The sequence below is a fragment of the Carcharodon carcharias genome, chromosome 33, assembly GCF_017639515.1.
Source record: "Carcharodon carcharias isolate sCarCar2 chromosome 33, sCarCar2.pri, whole genome shotgun sequence".
Lineage (NCBI taxonomy): Eukaryota > Metazoa > Chordata > Chondrichthyes > Lamniformes > Lamnidae > Carcharodon > Carcharodon carcharias.
In genome coordinates this window covers 21132871-21158007 of record NC_054499.1, presented here as the reverse complement: position 1 = coordinate 21158007, position 25137 = coordinate 21132871, and the positions used below count along the sequence as shown (strand labels likewise).

The following is a 25137-nucleotide window of genomic DNA, read 5'->3' as shown; positions in this document are numbered from 1 at the left end:
TCTCCACCACACTCTCCGGCAGTGCATTCCAGACCCTAACCATTCGATTGACTCTGTCTCCACCACACTCTCAGACAGTGCATTCCACATCCTAACCACACAATTGACCCTGTCTCCACCACACTCTCAGACAGTGCATTCCACATCCTAACCACTCGATTGACCCTGTCTCCACCACACTCTCAGACAGTGCATTCCAAATCCTAACCACTTGATTGACCCTGTCTCCACCACACTCTCAGTCAGTGCATTCCAAATCCTAACCACTCGATTGACCCTGTCTCCACCACTATCTCAGAAAGTGCATTCCACATCCTAACCACTCGATTGACCCTGTCTCCACCACACTCTCAGACAGTGCATTCCAGACCATAATCACTCGATTGACCCTGTGTCCCCAACACTCGCAGACAGTGCATTCCAGACCCTAACCACTCGATTGACCCTGTCTCCACCACACTCTCAGGCAGTGGATTCCTGATCCTAACCACTCAATTGATCTTGTCTCCACCACACTCTCAGACAGTGCATTCCAAATCCTAACCACTCGATTGACCCTGTCTCCACCACTATCTCAGACAGTGCATTCCAGATCCTAACCACACAATTGACCCTGTCTCCACCACACTCTCAGACAGTGCATTCCACATCCTAACCACTCGATTGACCCTGTCTCCACCACACTCTCAGACAGTGCATTCCAAATCCTAACCACTTGATTGACCCTGTCTCCACCACACTCTCAGTCAGTGCATTCCAAGTCCTAACCACTCGATTGACCCTGTCTCCACCACTATCTCAGAAAGTGCATTCCACATCCTAACCACTCGATTGACCCTGTCTCCACCACACTCTCAGACAGTGCATTCAAGATCTTAACCACTCGATTGACCCTGTCTCGACCAGACTCTCAGGCAGTGCATTCCAGACCCTAACCACTCGATTGACCCTGTCTCCACCACACTCTCAGGCAGTGCATTCCAGATCCTAACCACTCGATTGACCCTCTCTCCACCACACTCTCAGACAGTGTATTGCAGATCCTAACCACTCAATTGACCCTGTCTCCACCACACTCTCGGACAGTGCATTCCAAATCCTAACCACTCGATTCACCCTGTCTCCACAACATTCTCAGACAGTGCATTCCAGATCCTAACCACTCGATTGACCCTGTCTCTACCACGCTCTCAGACAGTGCATTCCACATCCTAACCACTCGATTGACCCTGTCTCCACCACATTCTCAGACAGTGCATTCCAGACCCTAATCACTCAATTGATCCTGTCTCCCCCACACTCTCAGACAGTGCATTCCAGACCCTAACCATTCCATTGACTCTGTCTCCATCACACTCTCAGACAGTGCATTCCAGATTCTAATCACTCAATTGACCCTGTCTCCACCACGCTCTCAGACAATGCATTCCAGACACTAACCACTCGATTTACCCTGTCTCCACCACACTCCCAGACAGTGCATTCCAGACCCTAACCACTCGATTGACCCTGTCTCCACCACACTGTCAGACAGTGCATTCCAGACCCTAACCACTCGATTGACCCTGCCTCCACCATGAACTCTGGTCGCCATTGGTTCTTCTGCCACTCATCTTAAATCAATCACCTTAAATCTGTGCCCTCTAGTTCTCGATCCTTCCACCAATGGGAACAGTTTCTCCCTATCTACTCTGCCCAGTTCCTTCATGACTTTTGACTATCTCTACCGCACCCCCTCTCAACCTTTAAGAACAAGGCCAACTTCTCCAATCTATCCACGGAACTGAGGTTCCTCATCCCTGGAACCATTCTCGTGAATCGTTTCTGCACTCTCCGGCACTTGTACCTGCCGAGCTGTCAAAGGCTTGCGAAGGCAAATCGAAAACCACTTAACGTGATCATCAGCGCTGCCCGCCTAACCTTAAGATTGGCGGCCTCCGCGATTTTTAGAAGATCTCATCCACGGTGGGGATGAGGTTTCCTGAAGGTTTTATTAAACATATAAATATATTTTTCACATTTTCATAAACATGTCCCAGTTCATGTGACCCTGTCACATGAGGGGACATGTCTCAATAACTTTTACTTTTCTTTATTTAAGTATTTCAATGCGAACTTAATCTCCCTGAGGCAGCTCCATACCACAGGGAGATTTCTGTGCTTTTTCGCACGCAGGCTCTGACTCTTCCTCTTCTCTCCCGCCACCCCCCCCCACCCCCCCCCCCCACCCACCCCCCGTGACCCCACCCCCACCCCCCGCACCCTCTCACCCACCCTGCACAGATAGCACTGAGCGCTACAGGCCCTGCGTCACCCTGGGCGTGCCTTTATTGGCCCGTCTACGTAAAATGGTGGTGGTGTTCGGCTGTCCGCACTCTCCCACCCAGCCCACCGGACAGGGAGAAAATTCACCCCCGGATCGAAGATAACCTCCTTGCTTCTGTACTCTTTACCTCTATATTACAAAGACAGAGATCCCGTATGCTTTATTAACTACGCTGTCCACCTGTCCTGCCACCTTCAACGACTTGTGCGCACATACCCCCATGTCCCCCTACTTCTGTACCCCCTTTACAATTACCACTTTTATTTTATATTGTTTTATATTGTTTCTCCTCATTCTTCCTACCAGAATGTATCTCTTCACACTTCTCTGCACTGAATGTGTTCGTCCATTCCACCAGACTGTCTATGTCCTCCTTGAAGGCTATCACTATCCTCCTCAATCTTCACAACACTTTCAAAATTTGTGCCATCTCCAGATGTTGAAATTGTGCCCTTTACACCCATGTTTAGGTCAATAACTTGGATCGAGGAAAGCAGTTGTCCTCGTACCAATCCTTGGGAAACCCCAATGCGAGCCTCTGTCCAGTCTGAAGAATGAGCATTCACCACTTCTGTTCCCTGCCACTTAGCCAAGTTCTATAATAACGTTATTCCCTTTTATTCCATGAACTTCAACATTGCTGGCAAAGCTGGTTGTGTGGCACTTTATCAAAGGCCTTTTGGAAGTTCTTGTAGACCACATCAACCACATTACCCTCATTAGCCCTTTCTGATACCTCATCAAAGAACTCTAGCGTGATCCTCCCTGATCTCTGCGCTCCTCCAATCATATTCTATTAAGCATCCTTGCTTTCCTTTGCTGCACCATTGGCAGCCATGCCTTCAGCTGCCTGGGGCCCTAAACTCTGGAATTCCCTCCCCAAACCGCTCCTCATCTCCCTCTCCTCTTTTAAGAGGCCCCTTAAAAGCTCACTCTGAACAAACTTTTTGTCACCTGTCCCTAATGTCACATTTTGTTTGGTAATGCTCCCTGGAATGTTTATTCTATGTTATAGGTGCTATATAAATGCAAGTTGTTATTTTTGTTAACGTACTTTCAGAGGAGCTCCACAGCCGCTATCTACTTGTCTATAACATCAAACCATTCAAAGAGCGGAAACGACAAGTGTTTCTGAAGGGCGTGCCCGTGACGGTTCATATTGAAGGCACTGAGCGTCATCTTCGTGGGTTTAAGGTAGGAACTTTCAACACCTCACAAAGGCATTCCGTTCAATTATTAAGAGTGATGTATTGGGAGCTGAATACTTGAATGCAGACGAAGGCCCAAAACCTGTGCTGAAAGGTGTTGTATTATGTCCCTCAGGGATTGCAGCATGACATCACTAGAAAGGAAGTGTGTCATGCCATCCTGTTTTAGTTTCACATATGCTTTGAACAGAACGTGCACACACCCGCATGCACACACACGCACACACACACACACACACACACACACACACACACACACATGGCTCTGATGTCTTCAAGCTTTTCATTCACATATATATGTTCTCATGTGCATACTTTAAATAAATGTACCCATAATATGTTTGTCTAACCCTTTTGAATGATTTGTGCCTTTATATCATTATAAAAACACAAGATGGTGCCAGCAGTGGTTCCTTTTAAATGAAATGGTGCTCAGCCTGGCAGCAAGATTAAGTACAGGCACCACATGATGAACAGTCTTAGATCATGCTACATGGCACAAGATTATCTCGGTGTTCTGGTCAGACTGTATCGAAGCCACAGGTCATAAAGTGTTGAAAGCACAGCTTGCTGACTGCACAGAAAACCTGAAGACATCAGAGCTGTCCATGCTGCGCTCTGCTCAAGGCGAAAGTGAAACTGAAACAGTATTGCAAGACACACTTCCTTTCTAGTGATGACATGCTGCTGTTCCTTAAAAGCATAAAAACAGAAAATGCTGTAAAAGCTCAGCAGACCTGGCAACATCTGTGGCGAGAGAAATGGAATTAACGTTCCGTGTCTGTATGCCGCCTCCTCAGAGCTTCAGAGCTCTGAAGAAGAGTCATATGGACTGGAAACATTAATTCTGTTTCTCTCTCCACAGATGCTGCCAGACCTGCTGAGCTTTTCCAGCGTTTTCTGTTTTTGTTTCATATTTCCAGCATCTGCAGTATTATGCCTTTATACCTTAAAGGCATATTATAACAAAAGGATCATTTTCTGGATGCCCTATCACTCCTGTCTTTGCAGCTTGGAGGAGGGAGGGGTTTGGGGGGGGTGCGGGGGTGGTTGATGTTCCAAGGAACAGCAGCCAGAATAGATTAAGGGGCAGAATTGGTTTAAAAATAACTGGGGTTAATGGGGTAAAAGTGGAACTAATTTGGATAACTCTTTCAAAGAGCCAGCACAAGCAAGATGGGCCAAAAGGCCTCCAGCTGTACCAGATGATTGAATAAGAACAGTGCCAATGGAGAGGATCATGATGGAGATTTATTTTTGAATCCAAGCAATAATCTGTCTTTAGCAGTGAGGCTGTTGGAACAGGGATAACGTCGACTAGAATTAATGTATTTTTGTTGGTTGTGTTCCTCATGAGAGTAGCCAATTCGAGCAGCCAAACCTAATGTTTCTCGGTTTCATGACTGCACCCCTCCTCCACCCAAGGTTCGGCCAAACACAGTTTATATGATGAGGATAACACACGGAGACTTCACATGGATGGTAAAGAAGAAATTCAAACATTTTGAAGAACTACATCGAGATTTGTTGAAGCACAAGTTCAAAATTCGGGTCATTCAGCCCTTAGCCAGGTAGGCCTTGTCTCTCTCTCTCGCTCCTGCTCTCTCTCCTGCGTGCGCGCTCTCTCTCATGTGCTCTCGCTCCCTCTCATTCACTCCCACTCTCTCTCTTGCGCTCTCGTGCGTTCCCACTTTCTCTCGTGCACGTGCGCTCTCTCTCGTGCGCACGCACTCTCTCCCGTGCACTCCCGCTCCCTCTCATGTGCTCCTGCTCTCTCTCATGCTCTCCCGTTCTCTCTCGTGCACTCCCACTCTCTCTCATGCGTGCACACGCTCACGGCTCCTGCTGTACATAACATGGCTAGAATTGAGTAAAAAGAAAAAGTAGGGAAGTGTTACTATAAGCTGTACAGGGCCTTAGTAAGACTGCATCCAGGGTACTTTGTACAGTTTTGGTGTCCCTACTTAAGAAAGGATAAAACTACATCAGAATCAGTCCAGGGAATGTTTGCCCAGCTGATTCCTGGGATGGTGGGTGGTTATCTAGCTTGGAGAGGCTGGGCCAGTACCTATTGAAGTCTAGAGGATCAAGATGTGATCTTATTGAAACATGTAAGATCCTGATGGGACTTGACAAGGTGGATGCTGAGTGGGTGGGTCCCCTCGCTGGGAAATCTAGAACGAGGGGACACCATTTACAAATTGGAGGTCTCCTATTTCAGACGGAGATGAGGAGAAATTTTTCCTCTCCGAGGGCTGTGAATCTTTGGAATTCTTTCCCCTACAGAACAGTGAAATCCGGATCATCGGGAATATTCAAGGCTGAGTTAGACAGAATTTTTATTGACCAGGGAGGTCAAGGGTTATGGGGGGGTGGGGGTGGAGGGGGATAGGCAGGAAAGTGGAGTTGAGACCACAATTAGATCAGCCATGATCTTATTGAATGGTGGATAGGCTCGAGGGGCTGAATGGCTGCCTCCTGCTCCTAATTCTTGTGTTCTTCTGTCAACCCCTGTCAGTCAACAGTGGCTGCAAGTCAAAGGTAGTTTTCTGGTTCAAGTTGGAACCATACCTAATCGGAATTCAGATTCAAAGTACCTTTACCCAAGTCCATAATACCCCGAGAAATAATGTAGATAATTTGGTTGTAGGTACATCTAGAATGATATTAAAGCCTCCTGATCCAAAATCGAGGGCCTTTGTAAAAGCGGGGTTGGGGGGAAGATTATAGGAGAGCCAGTGATGGGCAAGCATGTGGCAAATACAATTTAGCAAAAAGCACAATGATAACACATCGCAAGTAGTATGATTCTTAACAGTGGAGTAAAGAGAGATCTGAGGACACAGTCTGCGGAATGAAATATCAGGACTTCAGGTCATGTGGAGAGAGACTGGAGAGGCTGGGATTGTTCTCCTTGGAGCAGAGAAGGTTAAGGGGGAGATTTAATCGAGGTGTTCAAAATGATGAGGGGTTTGGATAAATAAGGAGGAACTGTTTCCAGTGGCAGGAAGGTCGGTAACCAGAGGGACACAGATTGAAGAGAATCGGGAAATGAACCAGAGGGGGAGATGGGGACAATTTTATTTTTTACACAGCAAGTTGTTGTGATCTAGAAGGCGCTGCTTGAAATGGCAGCAGAAGCAGATTTAATAGGAACTTTCAAAGGAGGAATTGGAGAAATAAATAGCAGGGCAATGGGGGAAAGAGCAGAGGGATTGGGACTAATTGGAGAGCTCTTTTAAAAAGCCAAGTAGTCTCCTCCTGCGCTGCCTCATTCTATGATCCTGCAGTGCTCCCATTTGTTGTGCCATCATTGTAACATAATCATTAATAAACCCAATGGGGAATTCAGGAGAAACTCCTTTACCCAGAGAGCGGGGAGAATGTGGAACTCGCTCCCACAGGGAGTGGTCGAGGTGAATAGTATCGATACATGTAAGGGGGAAGCTGGATAAACACATGAGGGAGACAGGAATAGAAGGATAGGCTGATAGGGGGAGATGAAGAGAGGGTGGGATGAGGCTCGTGTGGAGCAGAAACACCAGCACAGAGCAGATGGGCCAAATGGCCTGTTTCTGTGCTGGAAAACTTGATGTAATTCTGCATATTTGAAGACAGAATTGATGCTTGTTTGAGAAATCTGTCATTACAAACTGCCGAGACTCGGGTAGAATGATAAAACTGACTTTTTCTATTCGTTTGTGGGAGGTGGGCTTCACTGGCTGGGCCATCATTTATTACCCATCCCTAATTGCCCCTTGAGAAGGTGGCGGTGAGCTGGCTCCTTGAACTGCTACAGTTAATGTGGTGGAGGTACACCCACAGTGCTGTTAGGGAGGGAGTTCCAGGATTTTGACCCAGCGACAGTGAAGGAATGGCGATATATTTCCAAGTCAGGATGGAGAGTGGTTTGGAGGGGAACTTCCAGGTGGTGGTGTTCCCATGTGTCTGCTGCCCTTGTCCTTCTAGATGGTAGTGGTCATGGGTTTGGAAGGTGCTGTCTAAAGAGCCTTGGTGAGTTCCTGCAGTGCACCTTGTAGATGGGACACAAACTGCTGCTACTGTATGTCGGTGGTGGAGGGAATGAATGTTTGTGGATGGGGTGACAATCAAGCGGGGCTGCTTTGTCCTGGATGGTGTCGAGCTTCTTGAGTGTTGTGGGAGCTGCACTCATCCAGGCAAGTGGGGAGTATTCCATCACACTCCTGACCCGTGCCTTGTCGATGGTGGGCAGGCTTTGGGGAGCCAGGAGGTGGGTTACTCGCTGCAGGATTCCCAGCCTCTGACCTGCTCTTGTAGATAAAATTGAGTGAGGGGACAAAAACTGGACTGCGAGAGTCAGCAGAGGAGGAAAGACTGAAATATTATCTGGAAATTCAAGCTCTGCTTCCTGTCCATTGATCTGCAGACTGGCAGCAACTCAGGGACTTAGGCGGGAGCCTGGGGTTACCATGACGATGCCTGCCCTTCCTCACCAGCCAGAGTGGGCCTCCATGAGGCAAGCTTCTAGTAAACAGGTAAGCTTAGGCCCTAGGCCTCTGGGCAAAGTTGGGAGGTGAAATTAGATGGCTCACAAATTGGGTGAATTGTGTTTTTATTAAATTTGTTCATGGGATGTGGGTGACACTAGCTAGGCCAGCATTTGTTGCCCATCCCTAATAACTGAGCACTTTGCTAGGCCATTTCAGAGGGCATTTAAGGTCTGAAGTCACATGTAGGCCAGACCAGGTAAGGACATTAGTGAACCAGATGGGCTTTTACAACATTCGACTTCGACAATGGTTTCATGGTCATCGCCAGCCTTTTAATTCCAGATTTTTATTGAATTCAAATTCCACCAGTTGCTGTGGTGAGATTGGAACCCAGGCCCCCAGAGCATTACCCTGGCTTTTTGGATTACCAGTCCAGTGGTAATACCACTACACCATCACCTCCCCAGACTGATATTCGTGGCTATTGACACCAAAGAAACTTCCTATTTAAAAACGAAAGTAAACATGTTAAACAGATACACACTAAAATATTGCAGGTTTGGTGCTAGATTTATCAGGGTTATTTCACTCCTAATAATTCATCTGGGATTCTCATTTTAAAACCAAGGTGTAGTGCGATCCCCAAGCTCCCGGGTACTTCAAAAAAGCTGCAGGGTTTGAACATATTCCTCTTGTTTGCAGAGAACGGGTCCCTGCGTATGAATGTATGTCACTTATAGCAAGTATAAATGAGCCACATTACCAGCTCAACTGATTATATTTTAAATTGGCTGTTAGTGTAGCTATTAGAAAGAAGCTACATACATTCATACCCGGGAAACCACTTTCTGCAAACAAAAGGAACATGTTCAAGCCTTGCACCTTTTTTGAATTACCTGGGAGCTTTGGAACCCCATTGTTTTCTCCATGACGTCTCAGCCAATCAGAATCAATTTGGCAACCAATCAGCATTCTTTACTCCTGCAATGTAAATTGTGATTGTTTAAAATTTGAAATCATAGTATCTTTACTATGCAGAAGGAGACCATTCGGCCCATTGAGTCTGCACTGGCTCTCTGGAAAAGCATTCCACCTAGTCTCACTCCCCTGCCTGATCCCCATAAGTTTGCACATTCTCTCTTTTCAAGTATCAATCCAATTCTCTTTTGAATACCTTGATCGAACTGGCCTCCACCATCCTTTCAGGAAGTTCGTTCCAGACTCCAACCACCCTCTGGGTGAAAACATTTTTCCTGAGCTCTATCGGACTATTTACCCCTTTTGCCAATTATTTTGAATCTGTGCCCTCTAGTTCTTGATGCCTTCTTGAGTGGGAACAGTTTCTCACTATTTACCCTGTCCATACCCCTCAGGATCTTGAATACCTCTATCAAGTCTCCTCTCAGCCTTCTCTTCTCCAAGGAAAACAATCCCAACCTCTCCAATCTATCCTCATAGCTACAGTTCTTTATCTCTAAAATCATTCTTGTGAATCTCCTCTGTACTCTTTCCAAAGCCTTCACATCCTTCCTGGGCCAGAACTGGTTGCAGTTCTCTAGATGAGGCCCAACTAGTGTCTTATACAAGTTCAACATGACCTCCTTACTCTTGTACTCCATGCCCTATTAATAAGATACTATATGCTTTATTAACTGCTCTCTCAACAAGCCCTGCCATCCTCAATGACCTATATATGTCTACACCGAGGTCCTTCTGTTCCTTTAGAGGCTCTCCCTTTATTTTACACTGTCTCCCCATATCTTTCCTGCCAAAATGAATCACCTCACACTTCTCTGCAGTGAACTTCATCTGCCACTTGTCTGCCCAATCCACTAGCATGTCTATGTCCTTTTGAAGTTCAAAACTATCCCCATCACAGTTGACAACATTTCCAATCTTCGTATGATCTGCAAATTTTGAAATCATGCCCTGCACACCACAGTCTAGGTCATTAATATATATCAGGAAGAGCAAGGGCACCAACACTGACACCTGGGGAACTCCACTGCAAATCTTCCTCCAATCTGTCTGAATGAGTGCAAGATGAAAAGATTCAGGAGCGTGTCGCTCTCTCTCTCTGGCGACACTCATGGTCATTCGTCTTTCTGTTAGCCTCTTTGGGAATGAAGAGGAGAGAATGAGAGGAGGCTTCTTTGTTAACAGAGTGGGAGAGCTGGTATGAAAATATCTAAACAGAAAAGGAGCAAATGGTGTGAAGGGGCCAATATGATCTCGCGTACTATCCTGAGCTGTTTCTACTTAAATCTTCAGAAACGCCTGGAAGACTATCTGAACAAACTGCTCGAGAAATCCTTCTACAGAAACTATCACGGAATGGTAACATCAATCCTCTGAGTTCTTCTCCTGATGTCTGTCCTACAATCTTTGTGGGTAACTTTATCCTTCTGAGTTCCTCCTCCTTCTCCTGTCTGTATTAGCCTCTGAAAAGGACTGGATGCTGCTGGGGCAATAGCGATGTGCCTTTGTTAATGAGGAATCGTGAGCTGTGAATCTCTCCAGAACTCACTGGTCAAATTCCAACATTTGACTCACACAACTGGCACCTCGCCCTCAGTCTGCCCATTATCTTTGAGATCTGACTGATTTTGCACAATAATTGCCCTATAAAGCTGCTATGGAATGTTAGAAGCCCTCATTAGAAGTCTAAGCACCATTTTACCAACATGACATTTTTAATGTGTCTGTCTCACCAAGAAAGGGGACTGGTTAAACAGTGGAGGCCTTCAGGGAGTAAATTCTTCACAGAGATTTAAAAGTTTCAAATCGTACTTTTTTTTCTCTTATTCTGACACTCTTATTTCTTTCTTATTTTTCCCTGCTCTTTACTTCCTCCTTCAAACTGGATTTGGCTTTGTCTCACCTCCTCGCTGCCCTTCCCTCTCTCCACTTAGCTCCCTTTCTCCACTCAGCTGTCTTACGCTCACTCACTCACTCTCTCTCTCACACAGACACACACACACACACTCTCTTTCTCTCTCTCTCTCTCATATTAATTGTCCTTGAGCATACGTAAGTAGGGGATAGCTGGGACATTGGGTTGAGTGGGAGGAGAGCTATAAGACTGAACAAGTCAATAAGCTCTCTCAATAAAGAAAAGCTATGTGTCTTAGTTTTGGCTTCACCGACTGACTTGGATCCCATTAACACCCTCCCCTCCCCTCCCCTTCTTGCCCTGCCCCCACTATTTCCCACCCACCCCCACACTCTTTTTCACCCTCTCAGTTCATTTCTGAATCCCTAAATCCCATTGGTTGATGGGATGCCCTGTTTGACTTCTCCATGTCCCAACCAGCTCACCCAGCAAGGGAGATGCAAAAGATTTTTCGAGGAAAAAAGTTTAAGAACCACATGTCGTGAGATTGCACAGTTCCAACAAGCTCCTGCCCGATTCTCTCTGCTTGGCTGTTTTCCCTCCGTTACTGTTTACCCTGTATTCCTAGGCTGAGAGGCCCAAGCTGGAATGACCTGAGCACTGGGAGATCCGACAGATTGAAAATCATCTCCTTTGTGAGATTGTCCTGCGTTTTAGTCCATGTGCATATGTTGCTCTGTCTTTCACAGATTTATCTAAATGTGTGACCACAAAATGGGAATGGTGGACAGATAGTGTCAACAGGTGATGATTCCAGGGCTAAAAGACATTGAGGCAAACAGCAAATATACAAAAAAGATATGAAGTAGGAGCAGGAAGAGGCCAATCGGCCCCTCAAGCCTGCTCTGCCATTCGACGAGAGCGAGGCTGATCAGATTGTGACCTTAACTCCACCTTCCAGTCTGGCCCCCATAACCCTCGGCTCCCTTGTCAATCAAAAATCTGTCTAACTCAGCCTTGAATATATTCTCCAGAGTCTCCACTGCTCTCTGGGGCAGGGAATTCCAAGCACCGACAACCCTTGGAGGAGAATTTCTTCCTCATCACCATCTTAAATGGGAGACCCCTTAAAGGGGGATAAGCACGTGAGGGAGAATGGAATGGAAGGATATGCTGATAGGGTGAGATGAAGAGGGAGTAGGAGGAGGCTCGTGTGGAGCTGATGGGCCGAATGGCCTGTTTCTGGGCTGTAAGTTCTGTAAATTCTGGTCGGTGGAAGGAAAGGGACTGGAGGACTAATTGATTGTTTTTCTCATGCCCCAGCTCCCTTGTGTTTCTGGTAAGAACAGAGAAAGTGAAATGGTACAAAATAAATGTTTAAATAATGGTGAATTTACCCCATAGTCCCCCCCAATTCTACTCAATTTAAGTTTTTAAAAAAATGCAACATTTCTGGCAAAACCCTCGTCACTCAGAATGTATTTCATCTTAAAAAAGCCAAATAATTTGGCTTTCTCAAATCTTAAGTCTAGAAATTAATTTATGTACTTGAATTGAGGGATAGGGTGAATGTGAGGGTCCTTGAGAGGGTGCAGAGGAGATTTAACCAGAATGGGTCAGGGGATGAGGGATTTTAACTCCAAGGTTAGGGTTGGGGAAGCTGGGGTTGTTCTCCTTGGAGGAAAGGAGGTTGAGGGGAGATTTTTGGAGGTGTACGAGATGATGACAGGGTTAGATAAGGTAGACAAAGGAAAGCTGTTCCCATTGGCTGATGGTGCAAGAACTCGGAGACACAGATTTAAGGTTTCGGGCACTGGGGGGGAGGTGAGGGAGAACATGTTTACACAGCGAGCGGCGATGACCTGGAACTCGCTGCCCACGAGGGAGGTGGAAGCGGAGACGATGAATGATTTCAAAAGGAAATTGGATGGGCACTTGAGGGAAATAAACTTGCGGGGATACAGGGATAGAGCTGGAAGAATGAGACTGACTGGAATGGCGTACAGAGGGGCTAGTATGGGATCGATGGGCTGAATGGCCTCCTTTTTCACCATAATGACTATAAAAGTGGAGTTGAGGTTGAAGGTCAGCTATGATCTTGTAGAATGGTGGAGCAGATTTGGACCAGACCTGCTCCGATTCCTTACACCCATATGCTGTCTGTGCACAGCAGCAACTGTAGATACCGGAAACGATGAACTTCCTACCCACCGCCCTCCACCCTAGCGCTCATCTGCTGCTAAAACCCTCATTCCTGCCTCCGTTACCTCAAGACGCGACAATTCCAACGCATTCCTGGCTCCCACATTCTACCCTCCGTAAACTTGAGGTCATCCAAAACTCTGCTGCCCGTGTCCCAACTCACACCGAGTCCCATTCCCCTATCACCCCCTGTGCTCCCTGACCAATGTCAAGCAATGCCTTGATTTTAAAATTCTGATGCTTGTTTTCAAACCCCTCCCACGGCCTCTCCCCTCCCTCTCTCTGTAATTCCCTCCAGCCCCCACATCCCTCCGAGATTCCCGCATTCCTCCAATTTCGGCCTCTTGAGCATCCCCCCCCCTCTCCGATTCCCATCGCTCCACCATTGGTGGCCGTGCCTTCAGCTGCCTGGGGGCCCTAAGCTTTGGAATTCCCTCCCTAAACCCCTCCACCTCTCCACCTCACTCCTTGCCTTGTTGCTCAGCGTGTAGGACTCTCGCTCTCAATCACAAGTTTCTGAATTCAAGTCCTACTCCGGAGCAAAAAACAAATCAAGGCCAACCCTCCCAACCCTCCCGGTGCAGTACTCGTGGAGTGCTGCGTTGTCGGAGGTGCTGTCTTTCAGGCTGCTCTAATGGATGTAAAAGATCCCATGCTCACTATTTCGAAGGGGAACAGTGCAGGCAGTTCTCAGAGGTGTCCTGGCAATGTTTATCCCTCAATCAACAGCACTTAAATACAGATGATCTGGTCATTATCACGCTGCTAATTGCGGGAGCTTACTGTGCACAAATTGGCTGCTGCCTTTCCCACATTAGCAATAGTGATGACACTTCCAAAGCTCTTCAATGTCTGTAAAGTGCTTCGAAGCATTCTGAAGCCATGATAGGAGCTATGTAAATGCGGGCTTTCTTTTTAATGATGGTAAACATCTGGGGGCAGTTTCTTCCCTCAACATTTCAGAGGGAATCAATTTTTAAGATAGTTCACATTCATTATATAATTCAGGATTATATTGGTTACATCTTTTAGATGCCCTTTGAACAAACGGTCAGGAGCAGAACTGACGGTAGCCAACTCCCTCTCAGAGTCAAAGACAATGCTGATTTGAAACTTGAGCTGAGATTGGGCTGCTTGTGGTTAACCGGGTCGTTTCTTAATTTCAGGTGACTTTCCTGGATATAAGCGAACTGTCCTTCATTCATGAGCTGGGTCCAAAAGGCCTGTAAGTGATTTAAATTGTTTAGTCAGTCGAATGACTTGTTAAGAATCAGACAGGTTGGCAATAGTTTTGCCCCCCCACCCCCCTCCCCCCTTTTGTATTTGTTTCTTCGACAAAATCCTGTTTTCCAACACCCGTCTTGAGAAGGGAAAGTTTTTCGGGTCGACTGTAGGAGGCGTGCTTGTAGGCCTTAGGCCTTAGGCCTTAAACTGTAGCTCACTCCCACCAGCAGGAGACGAGGCAAGAAATCGGGAACCGTTGCCCCCGTTTTCACTCAAGCCTTTAACAGGCGCGCAATTTAGTAGTGGGAGGGCCTGTGTCGAACCTGTGGGCGCCCTTTTTTTTCTGACCAGCTCCTTTGGAATCTCTCAAAGGCGTCAGCGACAGTGGGGACAAATCAAAATGGCCGACTGCAACCGCGTCGAACTGGTCACAACCTCCAGGTACCTGTGGCTCAGTGGGTAGCAGTCTCACCTCTGAGCCAGAAGGTTGTGGGTTCATAGTCCCACCCCAGAGACTTGAGCACGTAGTCTAGGCCGAAATTCCCGGTGCAGTCCCGAGGGAGTGCTGCAACGTCAGTCTTTGGGATGAGATGTTAAAAGGGCAACCCCCTTGCTCTCTAAGTGACCCCATGGTTAAGGGAGAGCAGAGGAGTTCTCCCCAGTGTCCTCGAATCAATATTTATCCCTCAACCAACATCACTAAAACATGATTGCTCATTATCAAGTTTCTTTTTTAGGGAGCTTGCTGTGCGCAAATTGGCCACTGAGTTTCCTACAACAGTGATGACACTTCCAAAGGTATTTCCTTGGATGTAAAGCACTTTGGGCTACCCCAAGGCTGCTGTATCAATCCCATGGCCTGCACCTGTATCCTAGTCACATCAGCCTGTCATCCATTTCAGGATGTGGAGGTTACAATGTTAACAGAGGGACAAGGGCTCCTGTTACTGCAGAGGGTGGTTACTGATGTGCAAGACGTTGCAAAGCAACATGATCTGGGTGCGCAATGGTGGTATTGTGTTGCAAACTGGTGAATGGGGAGAAAAAATATGTTGGCATACAAGAAGGATGGTAGCTCACGAGCAACAGGGACCGAGGAGCAGCTGACCTGGATTGAATTGCAATGCTCTGTTTCACAGGGAGGGGATGATTGTGAAGCGTTCCGGAGGACACAGGATTCCCGGCTTAAATTGCTGTGGGCGGCATAAAGTCTGCTACCGATGGTCAAAGAGGTGAGTGGCATTTGGATCCCACGATACGAAGTTCATGAGAAACCATCCAATTCATTTGTACGCACCGGCCCTTTAACTGGTGTTCTGCAGGAGAGAGTCTCGGTGGAGATTTTCACCCGACTTCCCCCCCCACCCCCTCCAATTACCTCGGCCCCTCCCTCACACCCGCCTGATCTGTCCGTCCTCACAGGGTACTCATTCCCATAGCCCATTGGACAGTGAATACCCTGCATTTGTTAACTGATTGGATAATCCTTCACCGTCAATCCCACTGGACCGTGAACACCCTGTTCGTTCCCTTCACCATCCGTCTAGTTAGCTTCCCTCTCCAACACTTCTTCATAATCAATGACCAGTATCTCACTATTTTTTGTGCACAGGAGCAGATACTGAGACACACACAGATTGTATAGGGCCAGCCGCAGGTGAATCCATCCCTCTTCCCTGCTGTATGTACTGTACCAGCGCAGGCTGTGAGGGCAGCGCGTACCAGCGCGGGCTGCAAGGGCAGCGTACCAGCGCGGGCTGTGAGGGCAGCGTAACAACGCGGGCTGCGAGGGCAGCGTAACAGCGCAGGCTGCGAGGGCAGCGTACCAGCGCAGGCTGTGAGGGCAGCGCGTACCAGCGCGGGCTGCAAGGGCAGCGTACCAGCGCGGGCTGCGAGGGCAGCGTACCAGCGCGGGCTGTGAGGGCAGCACATACCAGCGCGGGCTGCGAGGGCAGCGTACCAGCGCGGGCTGTGAGGGCAGCACGTACCAGCGCGGGCTGTGAGGGCAGCACGTACCAGCGCGGGCTGCGAGGGCAGCGTACCAGCACGGGCTGTGAGGGCAGCGTAACAGCGCAGGCTGTGAGGGCAGCGTAACAGCGCAGGCTGTGAGGGCAGCGTAACAGCGCAGGCTGCGAGGGCAGCGTGTACCAGCGCGGGCTCTGAGGAAAGCGCGTACCAGCGCAGGCTGTGAGGGCGGCGTACCAGCGCAGGCTGTGAGGGCAGCGTATACCAGCGCAGGCTGTGAGGGCAGCGCATACCAGCGCAGGCTGTGAGGGCAGCGCATACCAGCGCAGGCTGTGAGGGCAGCGTATACCAGCGCAGGCTGTGAGGGCAGCGTATACCAGCACAGGCTGTGAGGGCAGCGTACCAGCGCAGGCTGCGAGGGCAGCGTATACCAGCGCAGGCTGTGAGGAAAGCGCGTACCAGTGTGGGCTCTGAGGAAAGCGCGTACCAGCGCGGGCTCTGAGGAAAGCGCGTACCAGTGCAGGCTGTGAGGGCAGCGTATACCAGCGCAGGCTGTGAGGGCAGCGTAACAGCGCAGGCTGTGAGGGCAGCGTAACAGTGCAGGCTGTGAGGGCAGCGTAGCAGCGCAGGCTGTGAGGGCAGCGTACTAGCGTAGGCTGTGAGGGCAGCGTACCAGCACAGGCTGTGAGGGCAGCGTAACAGTGCAGGCTGTGAGGGCAGCGTACCAGCGCGGGCTGTGAGGGCAGCGTATACCAGCGTGGGCTGTGAGGGCAGCGTAACAGCGCAGGCTGTGAGGGCAGCGTAACAGCGCAGGCTGCGAGGGCAGCGCATACCAGCGCGGGCTCTGAGGAAAGTGCGTACCAGCGTGGGCTGTGAGGGCAGCATACCAGTGCAGGCTGTGAGGGCAGCGTATACCAGCGCAGGCTGTGAGGGCAGCGCATGCCAGCGCAGGCTGTGAGGGCAGCGTATACCAGCGCAGGCTGTGAGGAAAGCGCATACCAGCGCAGGCTGTGAGGGCAGCGTATACCAGCGCAGGCTGTGAGGGCAGCATATACCAGCGCAGGCTGCGAGGGCAGCGTATACCAGCGCAGGCTGCGAGGGCAGCGTATACCAGCGCAGGCTGTGAGGGCAGCGTATACCAGCGCAGGCTGTGAGGGCAGCGTATATCAGCGCAGGCTGCGAGGGCAGCGTATACCAGCGCGGGCTGTGAGGGCAGCGTATACCAGTGCAGGCTGTGAGGGCAGCGTACCAGCGCAGGCTGTGAGGGCAGCGTATACCAGCGCAGGCTGTGAGGAAAGCGCGTACCAGCGCAGGCTATGAGGGCAGCGTATACCAGCGCAGGCTGTGAGGAAAGCGCGTACCAGCGCAGGCTCTGAGGGCAGCGCGTACCAGCGCATGCTGTGAGGGCAGCGTATACCAGCACAGGCTGCGAGGAAAGCGCGTACCAGTGTGGGCTCTGAGGAAAGCACGTACCAGCGCAGGCTGTGAGGGCAGCGTATACCAGCGCAGGCTGCGAGGGCAGCGTATACCAGCGCAGGCTGCGAGGGCAGCGTATACCAGCGCAGGCTGCGAGGGCAGCGTATACCAGCGCAGGCTGTGAGGGCAGCATATACCAGCGCAGGCTGCGAGGGCAGCGTATACCAGCGCAGGCTGCGAGGGCAGCGTATACCAGCGCAGGCTGTGAGGGCAGCGTATACCAGCGCAGGCTGCGAGGGCAGCGTATACCAACGCAGGCTGCGAGGGCAGCGTATACCAGTGCAGGCTGTGAGGAAAGCGCGTACCAGTGCGGGCTCTGAGGAAAGCGCGTACCAGTGCAGGCTGTGAGGGCAGCGTATACCAGCGCAGGCTGTGAGGGCAGCATATACCAGCGCAGGCTGTGAGGGCAGCGTATACCAGCGCAGGCTGTGAGGGCAGCATATACCAGCGCAGGCTGCGAGGGCAGCGTATACCAGCGCAGGCTGTGAGGGCAGCGTATACCAGCGCAGGCTGTGAGGGCAGCGTATACCAGCGCAGGCTGCGAGGGCAGCGTATACCAACGCAGGCTGCGAGGGCAGCGTATACCAGTGCAGGCTGTGAGGAAAGCGCGTACCAGTGCGGGCTCTGAGGAAAGCGCGTACCAGTGCAGGCTGTGAGGGCAGCGTATACCAGCGCAGGCTGTGAGGGCAGCATATACCAGCGCAGGCTGTGAGGGCAGCGTATACCAGCGCAGGCTGCGAGGGCAGCGTATACCAGCGCAGGCTGTGAGGGCAGCGTATACCAGCGCAGGCTGTGAGGGCAGCGTATATCAGCGCAGGCTGCGAGGGCAGCGTATACCAGTGAAGGCTGTGAGGGCAGCGTATACCAGTGCAGGCTGTGAGGGCAGCATACCAGCGCAGGCTGTGAGGGCAGCGTATACCAGCGCAGACTGTGAGGAAAGCGCGTACCAGCGCAGGCTATGAGGGCAGCGTATACCAGCGCAGGCTGTGAGGAAAGCGCGTACCAGCGCAGGCTCTGAGGGCAGCGCGTACCAGCGCATGCTGTGAGGGCAGCGTATACCAGCACAGGCTGCGAGGAAAGCGCATACCAGTGTGGGCTCTGAGGAAAGCACGTACCAGCGCAGGCTGTGAGGGCAGCGTATACCAGCGCAGGCTGCGAGGGCAGCGTATACCAGCGCAGGCTGCGAGGGCAGCGTATACCAGCGCAGGCTGTGAGGGCAGCGTATACCAGCGCAGGCTATGAGGGCAGCATATACCAGCGCAGGCTGCGAGGGCAGCGTATACCAGCGCAGGCTGTGAGGGCAGCATATACCAGCGCAGGCTGTGAGGGCAGCGTATACCAGCGCAGGCTGCGAGGGCAGCGTATACCAGCGCAGGCTGTGAGTAAAGCGCATACCAGCGCGGGCTCTGAGGAAAGCGCGTACCAGCGTGGGCTCTGAGGAAGGCGCGTACCAGCGCGAGCTCTGAGGAAAGCGCGTACCAGCACAGGCTGTGAGGGCAGCGTACCAGCGCAGGCTGTGAGGGCAGCGTAACAGTGCAGGCTGTGAGGGCAGCGTACCAGCACAGGCTGTGAAGGCAGCGTACCAGCGCAGGCTGTGAGGGCAGCGCGTACCAGCGCGGCCTCTGAGGAAAGCGCGTACCAGCGCGGGCTGTGAGTGCAGCATACCAGCGCAGGCTGTGAGGAAAGCGCGTACCAGTGCAGGCTGTGAGGGCAGCGTATACCGGCGCAGGCTGTGAGGGCAGCGTATACCAGCGCAGGCTGCGAGGGCAGCGTATACCAGCGCAGGCTGTGAGGGCAGCGTATACCAGCGCAGGCTGTGAGGGCAGCGTATACCAGCGCAGGCTGCGAGGGCAGCGTACCAGCGCAGGCTGTGAGGGCAGCGTATACCAGCGCAGGCTGTGAGGAAAGCGCGTACCAGCGCAGGCTATGAGGGCAGCGTATACCAGTGCAGGCTTTGAGGAAAGCGCGTACCAGCGCAGGCTGTGAGGGCAGCGTGTACCAGTGCAGGCTGTGAGGGCAGCGTATACCAGCGCAGGCTGTGAGGAAAGCGCGTACCAGCGCAGGCTATGAGGGCAGCGTATACCAGCGCAGGCTGTGAGGAAAGCGCGTACCAGCGCAGGCTCTGAGGGCAGCGCATACCAGCGCATGCTGTGAGGGCAGCGTATACCAGCACAGGCTGCGAGGAAAGCGCGTACCAGTGTGGGCTCTGAGGAAAGCACGTACCAGCGCAGGCTGTGAGGGCAGCGTATACCAGCGCAGGCTGCGAGGGCAGCGTATACCAGCGCAGGCTGCGAGGGCAGCGTATACCAGCGCAGGCTGTGAGGGCAGCGTATACCAGCGCAGGCTGTGAGGGCAGCATATACCAGCGCAGGCTGCGAGGGCAGCGTATACCAGCGCAGGCTGGGAGGGCAGCGTATACCAGCGCAGGCTGCGAGGGCAGCGTATACCAGCGCAGGCTGCGAGGGCAGCGTATACCAGCGCGGGCTGTGAGGGCAGCGTATACCAGTGCAGGCTGTGAGGGCAGCGTACCAGCGCAGGCTGTGAGGGCAGCGTATACCAGCGCAGGCTGTGAGGAAAGCGCGTACCAGCGCAGGCTATGAGGGCAGCGTATACCAGCGCAGGCTGTGAGGAAAGCGCATACCAGCGCAGGCTCTGAGGGCAGCGCGTACCAGCGCATGCTGTGAGGGCAGCGTATACCAGCACAGGCTGCGAGGAAAGCGCGTACCAGTGTGGGCTCTGAGGAAAGCACATACCAGCGCAGGCTGTGAGGGCAGCGTATACCAGCGCAGGCTGCGAGGGCAGCGTATACCAGCGCAGGCTGCGAGGGCAGCGTATACCAGCGCAGGCTGCGAGGGCAGCGTATACCAGCGCAGGCTGTGAGGGCAGCATATACCAGCGCAGGCTGCGAGGGCAGCGTATACCAGCGCAGGCTGCGAGGGCAGCGTATACCAGCGCAGGCTGTGAGGGCAGCGTATACCAGCGCAGGCTGCGAGGGCAGCGTATACCAGCGCAGGCTGCGAGGGCAGCGTATACCAGTGCAGGCTGTGAGGAAAGCGCGTACCAGTGCGGGCTCTGAGGAAAGCGCGTACCAGTGCAGGCTGTGAGGGCAGCGTATACCAGCGCAGGCTGTGAGGGCAGCGTATACCAGCGCAGGCTGTGAGGGCAGCGTATATCAGCGCAGGCTGCGAGGGCAGCGTATACCAGTGAAGGCTGTGAGGGCAGCGTATACCAATGCAGGCTGTGAGGGCAGCATACCAGCGCAGGCTGTGAGGGCAGCGTATACCAGCGCAGGCTGTGAGGAAAGCGCGTACCAGCGCAGGCTATGAGGGCAGCGTATACCAGCGCAGGCTGTGAGGAAAGCGCGTACCAGCGCAGGCTCTGAGGGCAGCGCGTACCAGCGCATGCTGTGAGAGCAGCGTATACCAGCACAGGCTGCTTGGAAAGCGCGTACCAGTGTGGGCTCTGAGGAAAGCACGTACCAGCGCAGGCTGTGAGGGCAGCGTATACCAGCGCAGGCTGCGAGGGCAGCGTATACCAGCGCAGGCTGCGAGGGCAGCGTATACCAGCGCAGGCTGTGAGGGCAGCGTATACCAGCGCAGGCTGTGAGGGCAGCATATACCAGCGCAGGCTGCGAGGGCAGCGTATACCAGCGCAGGCTGCGAGGGCAGCGTATACCAGCGCAGGCTGCGAGGGCAGCGTATACCAGCGCAGGCTGTGAGGGCAGCGTATACCAGCGCAGGCTGCGAGGGCAGCGTATACCAGCGCAGGCTGCGAGGGCAGCGTATACCAGCGCAGGCTGCGAGGGCAGCGTATACCAGCGCAGGCTGCGAGGGCAGCGTATACCAGCGCGGGCTGTGAGGGCAGCGTATACCAGTGCAGGCTGTGAGGGCAGCGTATACCAGCGCAGGCTGTGAGGAAAGCGCGTACCAGCGCAGGCTATGAGGGCAGCGTATACCAGCGCAGGCTGTGAGGAAAGCGCGTACCAGCGCAGGCTCTGAGGGCAGCGCGTACCAGCGCATGCTGTGAGGGCAGCGTATACCAGCACAGGCTGCGAGGAAAGCGCGTACCAGTGTGGGCTCTGAGGAAAGCACATACCAGCGCAGGCTGTGAGGGCAGCGTATACCAGCGCAGGCTGCGAGGGCAGCGTATACCAGCGCAGGCTGCGAGGGCAGCGTATACCAGCGCAGGCTGCGAGGGCAGCGTATACCAGCGCAGGCTGTGAGGGCAGCATATACCAGCGCAGGCTGCGAGGGCAGCGTATACCAGCGCAGGCTGCGAGGGCAGCGTATACCAGTGCAGGCTGTGAGGGCAGCGTATACCAGCGCAGGCTGCGAGGGCAGCGTATACCAGCGCAGGCTGCGAGGGCAGCGTATACCAGTGCAGGCTGTGAGGAAAGCGCGTACCAGTGCGGGCTCTGAGGAAAGCGCGTACCAGTGCAGGCTGTGAGGGCAGCGTATACCAGCGCAGGCTGTGAGGGCAGCGTATACCAGCGCAGGCTGTGAGGGCAGCGTATATCAGCGCAGGCTGCGAGGGCAGCGTATACCAGTGAAGGCTGTGAGGGCAGCGTATACCAATGCAGGCTGTGAGGGCAGCATACCAGCGCAGGCTGTGAGGGCAGCGTATACCAGCGCAGGCTGTGAGGAAAGCGCGTACCAGCGCAGGCTATGAGGGCAGCGTATACCAGCGCAGGCTGTGAGGAAAGCGCGTACCAGCGCAGGCTCTGAGGGCAGCGCGTACCAGCGCATGCTGTGAGGGCAGCGTATACCAGCACAGGCTGCGAGGAAAGCGCGTACCAGTGTGGGCTCTGAGGAAAGCACGTACCAGCGCAGGCTGTGAGGGCAGCGTATACCAGCGCAGGCTGCGAGGGCAGCGTATACCAGCGCAGGCTGCGAGGGCAGCGTATACCAGCGCAGGCTGTGAGGGCAGCGTATACCAGCGCAGGCTGTGAGGGCAGCATATACCAGCGCAGGCTGCGAGGGCAGCGTATACCAGCGCAGGCTGCGAGGGCAGCATATACCAACGCAGGCTGTGAGGGCAGCGTATACCAGCGCAGGCTGCGAGGGCAGCGTATACCAGCGCAGGCTGTGAGTAAAGCGCATACCAGCGCGGGCTCTGAGGAAAGCGCGTACCAGCGCGAGCTCTGAGGAAAGCGCGTACCAGCGCAGGCTGTGAGGGCAGCGTACCAGCGCAGGCTGTGAGGGCAGCGTAACAGTGCAGGCTGTGAGGGCAGCGTACCAGCACAGGCTGTGAGGGCAGCGTACCAGCGCGGGCTGTGAGGGCAGCGTATACCAGCGCAGGCTGTGAGGGCAGTGTAACAGCGCAGGCTGTGAGGGCAGCGCGTACCAGCGCGGCCTCTGAGGAAAGCGCGTACCAGCGCGGGCTGTGAGGGCAGCATACCAGCGCAGGCTGTGAGGAAAGCGCGTACCAGTGCAGGCTGTGAGGGCAGCGTATACCAGCGCAGGCTGTGAGGGCAGCGTATACCAGCGCAGGCTGCGAGGGCAGCGTATACCAGCGCAGGCTGTGAGGGCAGCGTATACCAGCGCAGGCTGTGAGGGCAGCGTATACCAGCGCAGGCTGCGAGGGCAGCGTACCAGCGCAGGCTGTGAGGGCAGCGTATACCAGCGCAGGCTGTGAGGAATGCGCGTACCAGCGCAGGCTATGAGGGCAGCGTATACCAGTGCAGGCTGTGAGGAAAGCGCGTACCAGCGCAGGATGTGAGGGCAGCGTGTACCAGTGCAGGCTGTGAGGGCAGCGTATACCAGCGCAGGCTGTGAGGAAAGCGCGTACCAGCGCAGGCTATGAGGGCAGCGTATACCAGCGCAGGCTGTGAGGAAAGCGCGTACCAGCGCAGGCTCTGAGGGCAGCGCGTACCAGCGCATGCTGTGAGGGCAGCGTATACCAGCACAGGCTGCGAGGAAAGCGCGTACCAGTGTGGGCTCTGAGGAAAGCACGTACCAGCGCAGGCTGTGAGGGCAGCGTATACCAGCGCAGGCTGCGAGGGCAGCGTACCAGCGCAGGCTGTGAGGGCAGCGTATACCAGCGCAGGCTGTGAGGAAAGCGCGTACCAGCGCAGGCTATGAGGGCAGCGTATACCAGCGCAGGCTGTGAGGAAAGCGCGTACCAGCGCAGGCTCTGAGGGCAGCGCGTACCAGCGCATGCTGTGAGGGCAGCGTATACCAGCACAGGCTGCGAGGAAAGCGCGTACCAGTGTGGGCTCTGAGGAAAGCACATACCAGCGCAGGCTGTGAGGGCAGCGTATACCAGCGCAGGCTGCGAGGGCAGCGTATACCAGCGCAGGCTGCGAGGGCAGCGTATACCAGCGCAGGCTGCGAGGGCAGCGTATACCAGCGCAGGCTGCGAGGGCAGCATATACCAGCGCAGGCTGCGAGGGCAGCGTATACCAGCGCAGGCTGCGAGGGCAGCGTATACCAGCGCAGGCTGTGAGGGCAGCGTATACCAGCGCAGGCTGTGAGGGCAGCGTATACCAGCGCAGGCTGCGAGGGCAGCGTATACCAGCGCAGGCTGCGAGGGCAGCGTATACCAGTGCAGGCTGTGAGGAAAGCGCGTACCAGTGCGGGCTCTGAGGAAAGCGCGTACCAGTGCAGGCTGTGAGGGCAGCGTATACCAGCGCAGGCTGTGAGGGCAGCGTATACCAGCGCAGGCTGTGAGGGCAGCGTATATCAGCGCAGGCTGCGAGGGCAGCGTATACCAGTGAAGGCTGTGAGGGCAGCGTATACCAATGCAGGCTGTGAGGGCAGCATACCAGCGCAGGCTGTGAGGGCAGCGTATACCAGCGCAGGCTGTGAGGAAAGCGCGTACCAGCGCAGGCTATGAGGGCAGCGTATACCAGCGCAGGCTGTGAGGAAAGCGCGTACCAGCGCAGGCTCTGAGGGCAGCGCGTACCAGCGCATGCTGTGAGGGCAGCGTATACCAGCACAGGCTGCGAGGAAAGCGCGTACCAGTGTGGGCTCTGAGGAAAGCACGTACCAGCGCAGGCTGTGAGGGCAGCGTATACCAGCGCAGGCTGCGAGGGCAGCGTATACCAGCGCAGGCTGCGAGGGCAGCGTATACCAGCGCAGGCTGTGAGGGCAGCGTATACCAGCGCAGGCTGTGAGGGCAGCATATACCAGCGCAGGCTGCGAGGGCAGCGTATACCAGCGCAGGCTGCGAGGGCAGCGTATACCAACGCAGGCTGTGAGTAAAGCGCATACCAGCGCGGGCTCTGAGGAAAGCGCGTACCAGCGTCGGCTCTGAGGAAAGCGCGTACCAGCGCGAGCTCTGAGGAAAGCGCGTACCAGCGCAGGCTGTGAGGGCAGCGTACCAGCGCAGGCTGTGAGGGCAGCGTAACAGTGCAGGCTGTGAGGGCAGCGTACCAGCACAGGCTGTGAGGGCAGCGTACCAGCGCGGGCTGTGAGGGCAGCGTATACCAGC

The 25137-nt window shown here is 53.5% G+C and overlaps 1 protein-coding gene across 7 annotated transcripts in view; it reads left to right on the top strand.

Moving 5' to 3' along the window:
* The window catches only part of LOC121272302 (phospholipase D2-like), a 137538-nt gene that overhangs the window by 43445 nt on the left and 68956 nt on the right, over nt 1–25137 (top strand). For all 7 annotated transcript variants that reach the window (XR_005941869.1, XM_041178895.1, XM_041178893.1 and 4 more), the window contains 6 exons: nt 3387–3520; nt 4960–5105; nt 7943–8051; nt 10278–10343; nt 14208–14266; nt 15405–15497. Coding sequence is in view for 6 of the 7 variants with exons in the window: in XM_041178895.1 (XP_041034829.1) it covers nt 3387–3520; nt 4960–5105; nt 7943–8051; nt 10278–10343; nt 14208–14266; nt 15405–15497 (607 nt within the window). In the remaining variant the exon portion in view is untranslated. The remainder of the gene's footprint in view (nt 1–3386; nt 3521–4959; nt 5106–7942; nt 8052–10277; nt 10344–14207; nt 14267–15404; nt 15498–25137) is intronic.